This window comes from Orcinus orca, chromosome 4, assembly GCF_937001465.1.
Source record: "Orcinus orca chromosome 4, mOrcOrc1.1, whole genome shotgun sequence".
Taxonomy (NCBI): Eukaryota; Metazoa; Chordata; class Mammalia; order Artiodactyla; family Delphinidae; genus Orcinus; species Orcinus orca.
Genome location: NC_064562.1, coordinates 141,046,631 through 141,065,531, shown reverse-complemented (window position 1 = coordinate 141,065,531; position 18,901 = coordinate 141,046,631). Strand labels below are relative to the sequence as shown.

The following is an 18,901-nucleotide window of genomic DNA, read 5'->3' as shown; positions in this document are numbered from 1 at the left end:
GCCGGCGCACGGTGTTTTCTTCAGACCCGCCCCCCTCTTCTACTTCAACTAGAGGCGAAGGACGAGAGCAGGGAAGTGTGGGGCGAGGTGGGCGGGGCGTCGCACGCGCGCGCGGCCTGCAAAAGGAGGGAGGGGGACGGAGGGAGAGATCCAAGACAACGTTACCGCGTTAACACCCAGTCGGGAGCCGGCCTGACCCCGCCCCCTACCCTCACGCTATTGGCTGGGAGGCCCCACATGGGCGGGGCCGACCGTGGGGTTGGGGAGGGCAGGGGGCGGGGAGGAGAGGAAGGCGCTGGCGGGCAGTGATGGCGGCGGGTGATGGGGACGTGAATTTAGGCACCCTGGGGAGTGGCAGCGAGAGCAGCAGCGACGGTAGCAGCGAGAGCCCGAGCGGCGCGGGAGCGGCAGCAGAAGGGGGCGGCTGGTCGGCTGCTGCGCTGGCCTTTCTGACGGGGGGCGGGGAGATGCTGCTGAACGTGGCGCTGGTGGCGCTGGTGCTGCTGGGGGCCTACCGGCTGTGGGTGCGTTGGGGGCGGCGGGGTCTGGGGGCTGGGGCCGGGGCGGGCGAGGAGAGCCCCGCTGCCTCTCTTCCTCGTATGAAGAAGCGGGACTTCAGCTTGGAGCAGCTGCGCCAGTACGACGGGTCACGCACCCCGCGCATCCTGCTTGCGGTCAATGGGAAAGTCTTCGACGTGACCAAAGGCAGCAAGTTCTACGGCCCCGGTGAGGAGTTGGACGGGGAGGGGGAGGACCCCCTGCAGCTCAAGCGCGACCATCTTATGATGGGGAGGCCCCTGGGCAAAGAGTTAGCTTGCCATCCTTCTCGACATCTGGATCCCCGCGCCTTGTCTCCCGCACCTGAGACGGCCCGCCCCCCACACGCCTCGGCCGCGGGCCCCTCCGGCGTTTACCCCCCCGAAGTCGGGGTCCCAGTGTCGCCCCAGGAGCCAGCTCTCATCTTTCATTTTTCTCCTATCCCATTTCTCCTCGCAGCCTTTTCTTGTGCTGAATTTTTCAAAATCCTTTTAGTTGTCGCCAGTCACGCTGGCCCTCAGCCTTGCCTGAGCTTTCTGATTCCTGGGATCGTTGGGGGCGGGAGAGAAGAAAGATTTCTAAAGTAGGGACCTAAAGTTTTAGGTGCTGTAATTCATAGCTTTCCTTTCTTTACTCTGTGTGTGTGTGTGTGCGCGTGTGTGTGCACGCGCCACTGAGCTTCCTTTTCCCTCTACTACTCCCCATAAGGCCACATTTAGGTACACGGAGTTCCAAGTCCCAGCCCTCTGTAAACTCCTGTCATATAAGCAACACCTCGACTCTTTTTTTTTTTTTTTTTAAAAAAAACGGGTTTTGGTACGAAGATGCTTTCCAAGATTAACAATATATGTGGGATGAGGCAGACCTGAATGCAGATCCTAATAAATACTGGCAAGGGTCTTCGCCCAGAGTTTTGGGGGTGGAGCTCATATACCCAGCAGGCGTGCCTGTCCGGTTTCTCTCTTTTATCTTTTTTTTTTTTTTTTTTTTTTAGTAGGAAGGCAAGTATTCAACTACACGTTGATTATGATTTATTGTGTTTTCACTGAGGAGCAAAAACTTAAAACAGCTATAAATTCATACCCCCAGGCACCAGTGCTGCAAGTTAAAGATTTTTAAAACTTTGCTTTCAGAGAACTGTGTGTGTGTAGGGTGTTTGGTTTAGAAACCCTTCTTTTACAATGTAGTTATAGCATACATTTCAGATTATGTTAATAAACTTCAGTTCAGACTCATGGAACCTGTTGGCATACCATAAAACTGATCAACATTGTACATGCTGGTTGTGTAGTTATTCTGAGCTTTAAAAAAGTGACTACAATAAAAGTAAATAAAATTAGAGACCTAGAGTGACCTGTTATTCGAAAGAGTACATCCAGGTCTTAAAGTCAAGGGGGTTGGCAAGTCTAAAAACAAGTTGGTTTCCTCTTTAATCTGTTAGTCCATGAGATTTATTGACACTTGCAAATATATACTTATGATTTCTGTGCTTAGTGGCTGGAAGGTATTTTAGAAGTGCTTTGGTTAGTTGTTAATTAGAGGTAAGAAATTGGAGATTCTACATGTTGAACTATTTATTTCTTAGTGCCTTGTATTTTCTGTATATATTTATAGTACATTCAATCCAACCAAGTCACAGATAACTTATTAAGTACTTGCTTCTCGTTGTATAAAAATGAAAACCAGATGTCTGCCTACTCATATCAGCTGAAATAGTTAATACTTTTTTTGTTTACTTATGAGCATGGGGGATAAGACAATAGGGCCAAAGTACAATATTTAAACGGACAGACCAAATTAAATAGTTTTTTTTTTTTTTTAGTCAAGGATTTACACAGTATGTGTGTTCGATGATTAGAAATTGTGTACAGGTTTAGATTTTTAATACAGAGCTTAACCAAACTAAAAACTCTACCTTTGTACCCCTATCTAAACTGACAGTGAAGCAACCAAAGTATTAGTACAAAGAAGCATATCGGTCCTCACACATTATGCCTTGCCACTATCTGAAAATAGCTAGGAGAAACAGCCTTAGACACAGTTTGGCAGGATCCAGTGGCAAATGTTCTGCAACAGAAATTTTAAAATTGAGTCATAGTTGTAATGTAGACAGCCTTTGTGTGGCTTGAGCCAGTGAGGGGGTTCCTCGTAACAACAGAGGAGTCAGCTTTAGGTTAGCTTCCACTGATTTCCAGGTCCTAATGAACAGGCTAAGAGTGATATTCAGTTATTTTATTCTAAGTACTTATCAATTAACAACCTAATAGAGATATTTGGAATATTTTATTATTGAAAGGAACCTTAAAGGTAGCCAGATCATCTTAGGGGCTGAGAATATATTTCACATTAAGAGAAGATAAAATACTTCCCAAAAGTCTTGAAGCCAAATTTCTGGCTATGAAACAGACATAAGTTCGGTTTTGGTTTTAATTTTTTATTTTCATCCTCAAATCAATTAAGCAGTTTTGTAGCAGAATAATTCAGAAGTAAAAATCCTTACCTGAGACTCTTAGTAGCTGAAAGAATGAGCTAAGGGAGCTAGAAAACCTAGTTTCTGTGCCTAACCAATATCTACTCCCATTTCTCAGTAATGGTTTTAGAGTTAGATTGTTTTGTGAGGCTTTTTCTGTGTTGAAGATATTTTTAGCCATACATTTTTAAAGTTTGGGTTCTTAAAAAATTAAATATTGGCAGTTTAATTTAGTGGAGTAAACATATTGGCAAACAGTTGTCATTAACTACATTTGTCAATATTAAATTTAGTAACAGTTCAGGCAGTTGGCCAACACGTGAGGAAAGTGGTCATGTAAGAAACAATGAATGTGGAAGGAGAAAGGAACTAGATTTGTTAAGCAGCTACTACATCAAATCCATTAATTTGTCATCTCCACAGTGCTTCAGTGAGATTAGTGAGTATTCTGTCTTTCATATGGGGAGCCTGAGGTTTAGGAATTTGAGGTAAATTGGCTTGGGTCACACAGACATGGTATTCAAATCCAGACATATTTGACCGCAAAGCCTATCTATTCTATTTCAGGTATACTGCATTCTGGGATAAACTTAAAGAGAATCTCACTGCTGTTATTTTTTATACCCTCTCCTAGTTCCATAAGGATTTAAAGCCTCAAAAGAAACACACTTCATGGCTTTATGTTGTGCTGTTTGATATGGTAGCCACAAGCCACGTGTAGCTTTTTAAATTTAAATTAATTAAATATAATTAAAAATTGAGTTCCTCAGTCACACTAGCCATATTTCAAGTGCTCAGTACCCACATGGCTACCGTACTATACAGTGCACTTTATAGAGCATTTCCGTCTTCCCATTGAGTTCTGTTCAACAGCATTGATTCTAGAGGTCAGGGTAGAAGGAGTAGGAAACTCCATTTGGGGCTTATTATCTCATTTAATTTTCAGACAGCCCTAGGAAATAAGTAATGTTCCCATTTTACAAACGTGGAAACTGAAACTCAGAGATTTTGCCCCAAGTCACATATCTAGTAAGTAGCCAAGCTAGAAATCAAACCCAGTCTAACAGGTTTCATAGGCTATCCCCTCCCACTGTATCACAACATAATATAATTTCACGTTTCCATAGTCATAATAGATGAGGAAGACTCCAACAGATAGTATAATTTTAAATAATTTGATGTAATATTACTGCAGTGGAATTAAAACAGTGTTTTTTATTCTTTAGAATGACAAGAAATTATACAATTGACCTTTCTAATAGTTTATCTGCGTTTCTGATATTTAGATATATAGCTTCCCCCGTTATTCCATGTATTCTTTGACATATACCAAAGCTGTATTTTCTCCAACATACCATTTAAATTCCACTGGAAAGGAAAGAAGTATATACGAAGTACCCCATGAGATGCCTAATATTTAGGAGGTGGGGGAAAGGAGCACATTTACCTTTCATGTGTCTTTCCTCCTTTTTTAACTTTATGTTCAATATGTGAGTTTTATTTGTAGTTTGAAGAATTGCAGCTGAAGCAACAGTTTAGGCATATAGACAAACCTATTCCTTCATCAATGTCCTACTGACACTACCCAGCTCTCATCCTAGCTTCTTGCTTTGAAGCCAACTGGGTCTGTGTTAGGTCTAATGCCCATACACATTCATTACCTACTATTCATTACCTGCCAATCAGATAAAGGGATCAGCTAAGTCTTCTGATGAATTTTGATACTCTGCTCAAATTTATACTAGTAATTTCTACAGTACCTTCTTGTTTGGCTCTTCTGAGTTCAACATCATTCCAGTGTTTTTAATCTAAGAGGGAATTGTATTTGTATTAAATACTAACACAAAGTATAATAGGATAGCTTAAAGCATGTATAAGACCAGAAAATGTTATTCAGGTTGGAGGAAAGGAGTACATTTAGTAACATCTGGAGTTAGCCATTCAAGTTCTTTTATAATAGTTCTTTCAACAGTGTAACATAGATCACTCCTCCCCCATGTACTTGTGACAGACATCACTAAATAACTGCTGTACTCTTAGAGCCAGCATCTTGTCTCAAGATCTTTAATATAGGATTTCATCTCCACTTTTAAACTCTAAGAAGGAATTGCCTGGATTTCATTACATTGTTGCCTAGATAAGATGTTTTGAGAAATGAGAGTTCTCTGAGTCTTCAAAACATTTGCCTCCCTACCCTCATGGAGTTTATGGTCTGTTGAGGAAGACAAATGATAAACAAGCATTCAATACATGATTATAGTCTGTAATTAAATATGATGTGAAATAAATGAATAGGATATGTAATAGAGGTTAACAAAGGACTTTATTTAGATCAGACGGTTAAGAAAGTTACCTTATTTATATTGGTTTGTCAAGAAAGTGAGGATTGATACCTCAGCAAAAACCTGAAGGAGCCAGCCTTACAAAGATTGGGTATATCAATGTTTTGAAGCTATCTAAGCACTAGATCTAGAACTGATACTGTGTTGATCGGCAGAGGAAGAAACATCCTTATCACCCTTACTGATTTTCAGATTTGACTTGAGGCTTCATTTGATTAGTGTTACCTCAGTGCTTCTTTTTCCATCTTTTTACTTTTAACCAATCTGTGTTTTTTTTCCTTATAAATAACATATAGCTGATTTTTTCATAAAATTTAATATCAATACCGTCTTTTAACAACTTAATCAGTTTATTTTTTTATTCCTTCCACGTTTTCTCCCCTACTGATTTTTGTAAAATTTATTTTATTGAAGTATAGTTGATTTACAATGTTGTATTAATTTGTACTATACAGCAAAGTGTTTCAGTTATACATACATATACATTCTTTTTTATATTCTTTTCCACTGTGGTTTATCACAGGGTATTGAATATAGTTCCCTGTGCTATACAGTAGGACCTGGTTTATACGTTGTCTGTATACTAGTTTGCATCTGCTCACCCCAAACTCCCAATCCATCCCTCCCCCACTCCACCCACCCCTTGGCAGCCACAAGTCTGTTCTCTATGTCTGTGTGTCTGTTTCTGTTTCACATCCCCCCACTGATTTGGATGCATTCTATTTCTATTCTTTTGGTGATAAGATTCTTTTCCTTCAGTTTTTGCTATAGAATATAAGAATGTTAACCAAACATTTTTGTATGAATTAGAAAGAACTCTTTAAGACACTTCACTGCCATTTGACAGAATATTTCTTAATATTAAATATACAAAACTATCATGTATACAAATGTAAATGGTGTCCCCTGGAGTTATATGGTACATAGCCATATATTGTGGCCCTGGTTAGAAAACATTAACTCTATAATTCCTCCCACATTCCATTTTTTCTATGTTATTACTATTAGACTTCTAGTTTTACTGCAGTTTTTAAAACTCTACCCCCAAATTGGTTAAATTATTAACTTTTTTTTTAATAGTCAATCTTCATTTAAATTTACCAACATAGTTACCATTTTCTTTATTCAGTGTCATTTCTTGCATCTCATTTCTTTGTTCAGGGTTCAGTTTTCATTTTAGTGAGGTACATCCTATAGCTTTTTTCATTGATAGAAAAAGATTCTGTGTCTATCTGCCCTCACTCAGGAATAATAGTATAGATGTAGGATATAAAATTGTGGGTTAACTGTTTTTTTAACTCATATCCTCAATGATGTTTTTTTTAGTTTTTTGTTTTCTGTTTTTTTGTTTTTTATTATTTTTGACTGCGTTGGGTCTTAGTTGCAGCACGCAGGATCTTTTGTTGTGGCGTGTGGGCTCCAGAGCGCAGGCTCAGTAGCTGCAGTACATGGGGCTCTGTAGTTGTGGTGCACAGGCTCCAGAGCACGTGGGCCCTGTAGTTTGCAGCACACAGGCTTTATAGTTGAGGTGCGCAGGCTCAGTAGTGCAGCATGCGGGCTCATTTGCCCCATGGCATGTGGGATCTTAATTCCCTGATCAGGGATCGAACCAGCGTCACCTGCATTGGAATGTGGATTCTTAACCACTGGACCACCAGGGAAGTCCCCTTAATTTCTTAATTTTAACTAAACATACTATATCTCTTTAATCTGCTTCTGTTATCTTATTCTTGGGATACCATTTCTCATATCTGTTCTGTGTGCTCCTCCATGGTAGTTTGTTTCTTCATGTAGTTATAACTTGTATTACAAAATTCAGCAATTGCTGTCTTTTTGTTTCTTGAATATTTTCTGTGATGTTCCATGAGCCTTGGGTTGTGGAAGTCTCCCTGTGGAGTGGTTTGGGGTATGCCTCAATGGAAGTTTCTGAAAAAAAATTTTTTTATTAGGTAATACGTGCTTGAGATAGAAAAATTTTAAAGGGTATATAGTAAAAGATAGTCTCCTTCCCACAACCCAGCCACCATGTTCCCCTCCCTAGAGGTGAGGAACCAGTCTGAGTATCTGAGTCTTGTTCCAGAGCTATTCTCTGCAAGTGAAAGCATGTGGGTATGTACACCCCTCCCATGCACTAATTGTAGCATACTATACAAACCTTTAACAATATTTTAACATATTGAGAGCCTTTCATATCAGTTTAAAGAGAACCATTTCATTCTTTTGAATGTGTGCATAAATTCTATTATATGAATATATCATAATAGTCCACTTTTTTTTTGCGGTACGCAGGCCTCTCACTGCTGTGGCCTCTCCCACTGCGGAGCACAGTCTCCGGACGCGCAGGCTCAGCGGCCATGGCTCACGGGCCCAGCCGCTCCGTGGCATGTGGGATCCTCCCGAACCGGGGCACGAACCCGTGTCCCCTGCATCAGCAGGCAGACTCTCAACCACTGCGCCACCAGGGAAGCCCAGTAGTCCACTTTTAATCAACATTTGTTTCCAATCTCTTGTTATTACATGGTACTGCTCTAAATATTCATGTATCATTTTAAACGTGAGTAAAATCATAATTATCTATCAAATAAATTCCTAGACGTAAAATTACTGAGTCTTAGGGTATGGACATTTTTAATTTGGGTACTTATTTCCGAATTGCCCTCCAGAGACATTGGACAAATTTACACTCACACGAAAATGCCTGTTTCTCACCCTTTTGCCAAAAATGTGATATTAAACTTTTTGGTCTTTGTCAATCTGAGCAGTTAAAATAGTATTTCAATATCATTTTAATTTACATTTCTCAGTGAGGTTGGACATCCTCAAAAATTTGAGTCATTTATGTTTCCTTTCCTACAAATTATCTATTCATATATTTTTTGCCACATTTTTTCGATCATGACTTTTATTGCATCTGGGCTTTGTATCATACTTAAAGCTTTTTTGCACTTAAAGATTGTTTTTTAAAATCTGTAGTTTCTTAATACTTTTATGGTTTTAGTTTGTTAGTTCCACTTGGAATTTATTTTGTTTTAAGAAGTGAAGTAAGCATCCAACTTTTGTTTTTGTTTTCTTACAGAGGGCTGTTCAGTTATCCCAACATCATTTATAGAATAACTTCTTTTTCCCAATACTTGCTGTATTACCATTACTGTTTGTTAAATTCCAACAGATATTTAAATCCATGCTATTGTATTTTTTTCACCTTAGAGTTCTCATTCTACCTGGGCTAGGTGAACTCAGGCCCCACTCCCACAAACGGCACAGGCCTGGGGTTTTAATTTTTCAAAGTCTTCCCTGCCCCCAGCCCAGCCTTGAGCCCTGGGGCCAGGGCCACTAGCTCAACCCACAGTATTGCTGAGAGCCTCCTAGTTTGAATTTTCGAAGCAAGGTTGAGTTTTCAGTTCCTCTTAGAATTATAGTAGTCAAGAGATTATCTGGTTTGACCTCCAATTTTAGGCATGTAAAATTTGCCCAAGGTCAAGTGTAGGGTGTGGCCTCGAACCCAGGTATCTTAACTTCTTAAGAGGTATTCTTTCAGTTTTACCATGCTACCTTCTCTCTAAAAGTCCTGGGAGTTCCTAGAGCTAAGTATAAAAAAATAATATCTATTAGTTGGATTTCATTTAGTCACTTTTACATATTGTTTCATTTGTTCCTAGGCACATTATAACCTTATTTGGAATAAATTACTCAATACCAAGTATTATTAGATTTTTTTTTTAACTTCAATAATCACAGAAGACTGTTGTCAGAACATGCCAGAAAACTGGGCTGTTTATAAACTTTAATGAATTAAAGTTTGTCTCTGAGAGCTATGGTTTTTATACCATGGAAATAACTAAAACATTCTGGAATTTTCTCTTCATAAATACTAATGTAGATACATAATCATCTTAATAGTCACAAAATTATGTGTTACATATTTTAGATATTTTATTTACTTCCTCCTGGAATTGTTTGCTCATTAAATTATTCTTTAAAACATTGTTTTACAGTGACCATATGTTGTTGCCTTCAAAAATATGTCACCCCATTGTCACTTGATTGTATTAAAGTAAGCAGTTTCAGGATACAATAACTAGTAGATTTACTGATTTTTGAACTTTAAAAATCTGTATCATAAGTGGTATTAACTCTTAAAACTGTTAATGAAATCTGAATTCTAACTAGTATAATGTCATTTCGGTGTATTTAACAATATCATGGAAATAAGATTTATCATTAAAATGATGTCCTAGGATATTTGTTATATATGTACCTTTAAGAGAATCTGTCTTGGCTAAATAATTGGGTACATTTTTTGTAGCAAGAATTTTCTTGAAACTGTAAATCTAGTTTTGTATCAGCACTATATTTTAGTCTTTGATAAAGCAAGAGTATAATTTGCTTAGTTATTACTGAAATGTTAATATCTAAATGAGCCTTAATCAAAACAATCTGATTAATTTATATAAGCGAGATTTGAGTGTGTGTGTGTGTGTGTGTGTGTAAATTATACCATACTGAAGACCTAATACCATTTAAAATTTGCTTTCCTTGGGTAGCTCTCTGCAATTATAGTATTATGGATAGCCAAGAGTAGTTATCAAAATATTAGAATCAGTAACATTTAGGTCTGTTATGTAAGGAGGTAGTGGAAAGGGGAGGTATTACTGACTTCTTAGATATGGTTCTGATTGTGTTAGGGATGCAGAGAAATATACTTTAACTGGACCTCAAATCCTCCTTTTTCCAAGCAACTCATCCTTTTCCAACTCTAGTTCTGAATCTTTATATTACGTTCTTTATGGTCTTAGAGGAAAAAGTAAAGAAAACTGTTTTCAGAAAAACCTTTTCAGAAGTTAAATGCTTCTTGAGGGAAATTGGAAGCATGTGGAGAGGACAGCAATACAAAGAGTAGGAAAATATGTTAATCACTGAATCATTCTTTTCAGGAGTTAACAAAACATCATTTTGTCTAGAATTAGGCTTGGGTTATTAACTGTTGACTCAAGTTCACTCTAAGTTAGCCAAACCAAAAAAAGAACATCATTCCCTCTTAGGGAAGTTGGCAGACAATTTTACTAAAGAATACACTGTTATACGTTAATACACTCAAAGATGGAGGGTTTTATGACTCCTATTTTTTATAGTGATCATCTTTTCTTCTCTCCTGTTTACCATTTGGATATGTTTTAAGGTTGATACTGTGAAGTATCCTGAAGTAGATTGACTTTTGTAGGCCAGGGAGGTAAATATTGTAACACAATGCTAAGAAAAGCTGATGATTTCTTAAAAAAAAAAGCTTTTTTTGTTAATGCTCTTCCATTTTGATTTAACAGGTATTCTAAAATAGTCATTTCCCTGAAATTTTGTGATTAGTGAAATGCTCCAGTTTTCAGGATTGTCACTCCATCTTTGGGTTTGTGGGTCCTCTGTGTTTTCTCAAGATGTGTTGTGTTTGGGGTAGTCAGAAAAGTGGAAATGTTACTTCCCAGTTCTGTCAGTAATTTTAGGCAAGGCACTGAATGCCTCCGTTTCTATTTGTCTGCCAAATAGGGAGGGCAAAAACTGTCCCTTCCACTTTGCAATACTGTGAGAGAGGAAAGTGAGATTGCTAGCAAATTCTCCAAAAAGTTGAAATTCTCATTTTACATTTGTAGTTTTTTATAGCCTTGATCAATTTTATTTTTTTCTTTTGTGTGTTTGACTAATCACTGTTTTAAGTTTGTAAGCATTGGTCCAGTTAGCATTAAGAGGCTATATATTGGGCTTCCCTGGTGGCGCAGTGGTTGAGAGTCCGCCTGCCAATGCAGGGGACACGGGTTAGTGCCCCGGTCCAGGAGGATCCCACGTGCCGCGGAGCGGCTGGGCCCATGAGCCATGGCCACTGAGCCTGCGCGTCCAGAGCCTGTGCTCTGCAACAGGAGAGGCCACAACAGTGAGAGGCCCACGTATTGCAAAAAAAAAAAAAAGCTATATATTATTCACAGATTTTTTTTGTCATTGTTGCTTCTTAAGAAAAAAATCACATTAGTTCTCTCTGTATATACATAAATGTGTATGTGTGTGTGTGTGTGTATGTATATATATATACATATATATATATATATTTTTTTTTCCTCCATCTCCTGAAAACAGCCATTGCCACAAAGCATGTGGAGTTATATACCACAAAAAAACACAACTGCTTTAAGGTGGACTGCTTTTCTTTCCCTAGGGACTGTTCTTGCTTAGTTTTAAAAGTTAACATTGGGAATTCCCTGGCGATCCATTGGTTAGAACTTGGTGCTTTCACTGCCAGGGCTGGGGCTCAATCCCTGATGTCGGGAACCCGCAAGCCAGGTGGCATAGCCAAAAAAAAAAAGTTAAATGTTTCTCATAAAAAAGAATGAAATAATGCCATTTGCAGCAACATGGATGGACCTAGAGATTATCATAAGTGAAGTCAGTCAAACAGAGAAAGACAAATATCATATGATATCACTTGTATGTGGAATCTTAAAAAATGATACAAATGAACTTTTTTACAAAACAGATAGACTCACGGACTTAGAAAACAAACTTATGGTTACCAAAGAGGATGGGGGGGATAAATTAATAGTTTGGGCTTAACATATACACACTACTATATATAAAATAGGTAAACAAGGACCTACTGTATAGCACAGGGAACTATACTCATTATCTTGTAATAACCTATAATGAAAAAGTATATATATATATATCTGAATCACTTTGCTGTACACTTAAAACTAACAGCATTGTAACAGACTTAAATTAAAAAAAGAAAAAAAGTTAATGTTTCTCCAAAATAATTAAATCCAATGAAAGAACTTCAGATTTTACTTTGTAAATAGAAACAGTATTAGATTTTCTTCTCTTAAACACTTTTTGAATGTCAGTTGTCATACCTTTTTGAATGTCAGTTGAGATAATGAGCAAAGTTTGAAAGTTACAAATGTTGGCCAGTTGTAAATAGTGTCCCATTTTCTTATATAGAAGACAAATTTAAAAGTATAAAATGATAGCCTAAGTTTATATTAATAGGGGAATGATTAAATAAATTATAGGTGTATCCACTCAGTGGGAAAATATATAACCCTTACATGATAATTGTGATAGTCACCTAATATTAAGCAGCAATATGGAAAGTACTTAAGAACGGGAAAGCAGGAAAAAGTACTTTACTGGAAGTATTGCCTTTATTTTCATGTTAATATATTAATACCTAATAATGCTACTTTTTAAATTTATTAAGGCCACTTTTTCCATGTAATTAAAAAAGAAATGAGTTTTCCTACATCCAGTGAATTTTATGGTGCAGTGCTTTCTGTAATTCAAATTAATGTTCATAAATGTTTAGATTTTTGTCTATTTAATTTTTGAATTCTATTCTTAAAAGTATAGATGCTTTTCTGACACATAACCTTCAATTTCCTAAATGATTTCAAATATGAATATGGCTATAATCATTATTTTGCTCATTTAAAAATCAGGGGATTTCCATTTTTTTCAACTTGTGTACTTCTCATTAGAAAATGCTTTATTCTGTTATATGTGAAGTAAAACTTTCCTCTCCATTCTCCAGAAATGTTGCCACTGTAAAGTGCTTGGTCTGTATTCTTCCTGGTGTTTTTTTGTGCATATACAAACGTGGGTGAAATGTGCATATATGTATATCTTTTTTTAAATTCAAAGTGAGTCATACTATATAATTTGCTGAATTGCTTTTTTCAGTTACTATATCATGGACTTCTTTCTGCGCCTGTACATATAGTTACCTCATTCTTAGAAATTTCTTCTCATTATCCTATTTAGTGTCTGTGCATGTTTTGAAATTAAGGCTGTGTACCACATAAGAGTCATGAGGTTTCCTTTATTTGACTTTTTCATTTGAGACATTCTAAAATAGGGTTAGATAATCTAAATAATTTCTTTTTTTTCCCAGCGGGTCCATATGGAATATTTGCTGGTAGGGATGCCTCCAGAGGACTGGCGACATTTTGCCTAGATAAAGATGCACTTAAAGATGAATATGATGATCTCTCAGATTTGAATGCCGTACAAATGGAGAGTGTTCGAGAATGGGAAATGCAGTTTAAAGGTACCTTCATTTTGTTGGGTTCTTTGCAAATATTAAATATATGGCCAAAGAAAGTACATACTATTTCATTACTAAAGAGCCTAAGGATGCTGTCTGTTTTCACTGCCATCATTATTTGATGATAAACATAGCTAACTATCAAAATGATTGTTACATGTGCTTATTATTTATAAAATCCATATTTAAAAATTGGCTTGTTACAAACTATAAAATTTATAAAAATTGTGACACCTTTAGTCTTATAAGGTTTGTTCATTAAGGTATAGTTTTTTAAATATAGAATTTAAAACAATTAATTATTTAAAACAATTAATTAGTGATATTGATACTATAATTTTAGTTTATTCTAAAATGATTTTCTTGATCTTACCTTCAAACCATAAAGGAAAAATGTCATTCTCCTTCATTACATGCTCATGACATCAATTTTTACCGCCTCTGTGAACACTCTGGACTGCTATTTATGTGACCTGTGGATCCCTTGGAATACTTCTGGCTTCTTGGCACTTATACTGGTTTTGCTATACAAAGCAGTCCTCCTGTCTTATCCTCTCGGTTTGTCAGTTAATTTGTTTAAACTAGGTTCAGAGTCTTGACCAAGAAATGACTAAACATGTTATCACCTTGGACATAACGATGTTCTAAATTAAACACCTGGTAACATAAAAACAAGCAATGTAACCGAGATCTAAGAAGAGAGTTTGATAGGAGAAAGAACAATAAGGTACTAGGCACCACATATCGGGACCTCAGAGAACACAGGATAATAAGTAACGAGTGAATTTTCATCTTCTCATTTGGTTTGTTTTCTTAGGGACTACTAGCATGTGTCACATTTTCTCCCCAAGAATATTTCCTGGTTGGATCTACTTTCCATGTGATTTTCCACCTCATGTACTCTTTCTCCCCAAGAAAGTAACCATTAACTTTTTTATGGTCTTCTAACTGTTGGAAATGCCCTACATTGCCAACTTACCTATCTAATGACAATACTTTGGGCTATTAAAATTTAAAGAACTATTCTGAGACTCACAGTGCACATTAGAGTTAAACCAGTTTCAAAGTACACGTCCTCATACCTATTCCAAGAGCCTGGCATGGGTGACTCCAAAATGGGTCCTGGATGTGCATATATTTTTTTTAAAGGTCTCCAAGTGATTCTGATGCAGTGTCCTTGATTAGGAACTGGTTGTATGGAACACTCTCCTGCAAAAGCACAATTCCCAAGCTTTATGAGTTCCCTGACCTTGTTTTCTTTTGTTCAAGTGTTACATGAGTACAAAGACTGGACAAGGTAAACAATAGGAAAAACTTATCTTGTTCTATATGACTCTAAAGGAAGCATACACCTTCCCTGCTGTATAATGGAATAGTGAGACAAATTTGATCGCTACTGATTTTCTTTTGATGTATCTTTCAGAAAAATATGATTATGTAGGCAGACTCCTAAAACCAGGGGAAGAACCATCAGAATATACAGATGAAGAAGATACCAAGGATCACAATAAACAGGATTGAACTTTGTAAACAACCAAAGTCAGGGGCCTTCAGAACTGCAATTCTTACTCCCTTTCACAGAATGTCCAGCGTCTTTGGGTTTGGTTCACCTGCTGCAAAAAAACATTCAACAGATTGTTTGTACAAGCTAAATGAGTCTCACCATGAAGATTCGAATACTAGACATTATGCTGCCAGACTCATTTGTTGCAGTTGTTTGTAATGTCTGGTGGGGCTTCTTCATCCTGAAAAGAAGGAGACAGGGATTTTTTTAAAGAGCAAGAAAGTCACAAGATTACTTTTCCTTTTCTCTTTTTTTTTTAAATCAAAGACAACCTGATACATATTTGCTACTTAAGTGTACAGATCTCCTTACAAAAACAGCAAGGAATTCCTACTTCATGCGCTGGGTCTGTTTTAGCAATGAGGGAGGGGGGTTGGTGCCCATCAGTCTGAGTAGTTAAGGCTACTGAAACACTAAGATATGACTCCCCGAGCTTTTCTTTTTGGGTTTTGTCAGAGAAAAGAAAAAAACTTTTATTTCTAAGAAATTTTTGGAAATTAGAAAAAGGGATTTCAGGTGGATTTAAGTCAAAGCTAATTCCCCAACAGTAAGATCATTTGAAACTGGTTTTTATCCCTTTCCTTCCCCTAGATCAAATCAATATTAATTGTGCCTTATTTCACTTACATAGACTTGAATTATTTTTAGGGAAAGCCCCTATGTGAATTCAGAAGTCACTACAAGCAGCATTGAGACTGAAGTTGGAATATTCTGTTGACCGCAAAACCTTGATGTCATTCTGTGTATATAGAATGTAAAAGGAATATTCAGTGTTACTGCCATATATGTTAATATACACAAACTTAATTAGCATTGTCATGGCCAAATGCATTCCCCCATGCTTTTCTCTTTTCAAAAAAAAATTGAAAAATCAACAACTCTATCCCCTAACAGCTGCCTAATTTTAGGAGTCTTGACTCACATCTTACTGGTGTGGGTGCATGAGGCCGTAGTATGGATGTCGTGTGGGTGTGTCTGAGTGTGTGTGAGAGCGCCTTGGAAGGGATCTGCAGATACTGTAAATACCCGTACCATTTTAATAAAGCATGTACAATAAACCAAAATAAGCTTGAGTTGGACTTTATATACAAACTGTAAGCCAGTGCATTATGATATGGGAGTTGAGATTGTGTATTTGACTCAAGATAAGGAAGAATCTTGGAAATGAAAGGCAGGCACTGGTTAACCAAGTTGTACACATTGTACCACATTCACTGTAACTTTAGGAAGAAATTCCACTTTGTGGAACATTCTCAAGAGATCTGAGATTATTCAGGTAAGATTTGATATATTAAAATGTACATATTTTTTCTTTATATTTTGATGCCAACTGATAATACTAGAAGTAATAGCACTCCAGGTGGTAGTTATTGAACACAAAACAATAAAGGATATTATACTGATTGATAGGTATTAAATTCTTCTATTGTTAGTTTGAAAAAGCTCTTACTACAAGCCCTATATGTGTCCATTATTTGATTGCATCATGACTATTTAGGTTCTTAATTGGAGACAAGTTATACCAAAAAAGACAATTTTATTTAATAAGTCAGCAGTTAGAGAAAAGAATTCTCCTGCTTTACGAGTATAATATATGCAGAAGCCATCAAAGAAAGGAACTTTTAACTGCAGTAATAAGCTAAAGTATGTAAAATACTACATTCTATTGTGTTCAGTCTTGGAATGTTTTGTAGAAAATGATGAACTTCAGCCAGATCTTTGCTGAAGACTGGTTGTAACAACTGAAGAGTGTTGGTAAATGGTTTGTGTGTTTTTATGTAAAATATTTTCTGAACAGATTTGTTAGAGTATGTGTCCTCTGGAGTAAACTGATATATATGAATCATTTGAGCCTAAACTTAAGAAGTAAATCTACACTTGTGAATAGAGAAACCCTAAATATTCATGCAGTAAAAATTATGTAGTCTGTTAAGAAAAATGAGTAATGTTGTGCTTTGGACTTGAAATAAAGTGTTCTATGGACAATTCCTCAATTTCAATTGAGTGTTCTCATTCTCAGGAAGTTTGGTGGGCAGTCAGTCATTGAGTAAGGGGACGGGAGCTGTGGTGGCATTGTTGCTGTTGTTTCTCCCTTAACCACTATTTCCCTAACTTGCCTGATTATTAGAACCACTTGAGGTGCTTAAAATACAAATTCTTGGTCCCCAGTCAAAACCTGCCACCCACTAAGCCAGAATGGAAAGCGAATGATTCTCGGACTTTATTTGTAAGAAGTGCCTTGGGTAATTCTTATGATTAGAATTTTCAAATGTGAAAGACACACCAGTCTTTTCAAGTTATACAATTGACTCTTGAACAACAAGGGTTTGAACTGTGTGGGTCCACTTTATTTTCTTCAATAAGTATTACAGTACTACAGTACTTCATGATCCACATTTGGTTGAATCTGTGGATGTGGAACTGCAGATCCAGAGGGCCGTAAGGGGAATTTCACTCAGCACAGGTCGGTACCTCTGAACCCCTGCATAATGTTCAAGGGTCAGCTGTATTATCTGTCTTTGTCATCTACTTGAAATGGACCTTAACCTTAGATAATTTTGGTCTGATTCCCTGTATTTGGTTTTCTCTTTCACTCCCTAAACATCCGTAGCATTTCTGAGTTAAAAATTAGGAGATTTCACATAAAAATCTAGTATGTGATTGATTTTTTTTTTAATATCAAATATTTATTCTCTTCAGTTTTTTGTCTTTTGATAACTTCTCCAAGTTGACAGTATGTTTCCCAAATAAAGTCTATACTGTGTGTACTAGCCAGTTTCTCTGTTAGGGAGGGAGCCCATTTAGATTACAGATCACGTTTTTAAAACCTTGACTATGGTGCTTATGTTTTCCTGACAGTAATTCCACCTGCCTTTTTTGAAATCTGCAGAATCTGACAGACACTTTTACCCCCACCTACAATCTAGAAAGCAAAAGTTAATATGTTGAACTACTACTGGAGAAAATTATTCTCTTGAAAACTTGGCGTAAATCAGACTCTTCACCCAAGTATTCCATTTACCTCTACTGATAACTGAGAAGTGCAGCACATTGCTAGAAATAGATGCCATTGGCATGTAAACACAGTGTATAGCCTTACAGTGCTTATATGGATTAGAACAAGCTGGTAAGGAGAAAACTTTAATTCGAGAAGATACATGCACCCCAATGTCCATTGCAGCAGTATGTACAATAACCAAGACATGGAAGCAACCTAAGTGTCTATCAACAGATGAATGAATAAAGAAGATGTGGGGGCTTCCCTGGTGGCGCAGTGGTTGAGAGTCCGCCTGCTGATGCAGGGGACATGGGTTCGTGCCCTGGTCCGGGAGGATCCCACATGCCACGGAGCGGCTAGGCCCGTGAGCCATGGCCGCTGAGCCTGCGCGTCCTGGAGCCTGTGCTCCGCGGTGGGGGAGGCCACAGCAGTGAGAGGCCCGCGTACCAAAAAAAAAAAAAAAAAAAGATGTGGTATATATATATACAATGGAATATTACTCAGCCATAAAAGAAGAATGAAATAATGCCATTTGCAGCAACATGGATGCCTAGAGATTATCAGTCATATTAAGTGAAGTTAAGTCAGACAAAAATACCATATGTGGAAACTAAAAAGATGATATAAATGAACTTATTTACAAAACAAATAGACCCACAGACGTAGAAAACAAACTTATGGTTACCAAAGGGGAAGGGAGGGGGGATTAAATAGGCGTTTGAGATTAACAATATACATACTACCATATATAAAATAGGTAAACATCAAGGACATATTGTATAGCACAGGGAACTAGATTCAATATCTTGTAATAATCTAGAATGGAAAAGAATTTGAGAAAGAATAGATATACATATATATGTATAACTGAGTCAGTTTGCTGTATACCTGAAACACAACATTGTAA

The 18,901-nt window shown here is 37.3% G+C and overlaps 1 protein-coding gene across 1 annotated transcript; it reads left to right on the top strand.

The window, feature by feature from the left end:
- The first annotated feature begins 85 nt into the window (after window positions 1-85).
- PGRMC2 (progesterone receptor membrane component 2) lies at window positions 86-16,967 on the top strand. The gene is made up of 3 exons (XM_004265127.3): window positions 86-726; window positions 13,280-13,435; window positions 14,856-16,967. The coding sequence occupies exons 1-3, from the start codon at window positions 309-311 to the stop codon at window positions 14,951-14,953; spliced, it is 672 nt and encodes a 223-aa protein (XP_004265175.1). The 5' UTR covers window positions 86-308; the 3' UTR covers window positions 14,954-16,967.
- The last annotated feature ends 1,934 nt before the right edge of the window (window positions 16,968-18,901 follow it).

What these genes read in the sequence shown, in the direction of transcription:
- PGRMC2 (XM_004265127.3), top strand. Translation starts at nt 309, where the DNA reads ATGGCGGCGGGTGATGGGGACGTGAATTTAGGCACCCTGGGGAGTGGC. An exon ending in CAGCAAGTTCTACGGCCCCG is followed by an intron (nt 727 to 13,279) that starts GTGAGGAGTTGG and finishes TTTTTTTCCCAG; the next exon opens with CGGGTCCATATGGAATATTT. An exon ending in ATGGGAAATGCAGTTTAAAG is followed by an intron (nt 13,436 to 14,855) that starts GTACCTTCATTT and finishes TGTATCTTTCAG; the next exon opens with AAAAATATGATTATGTAGGC.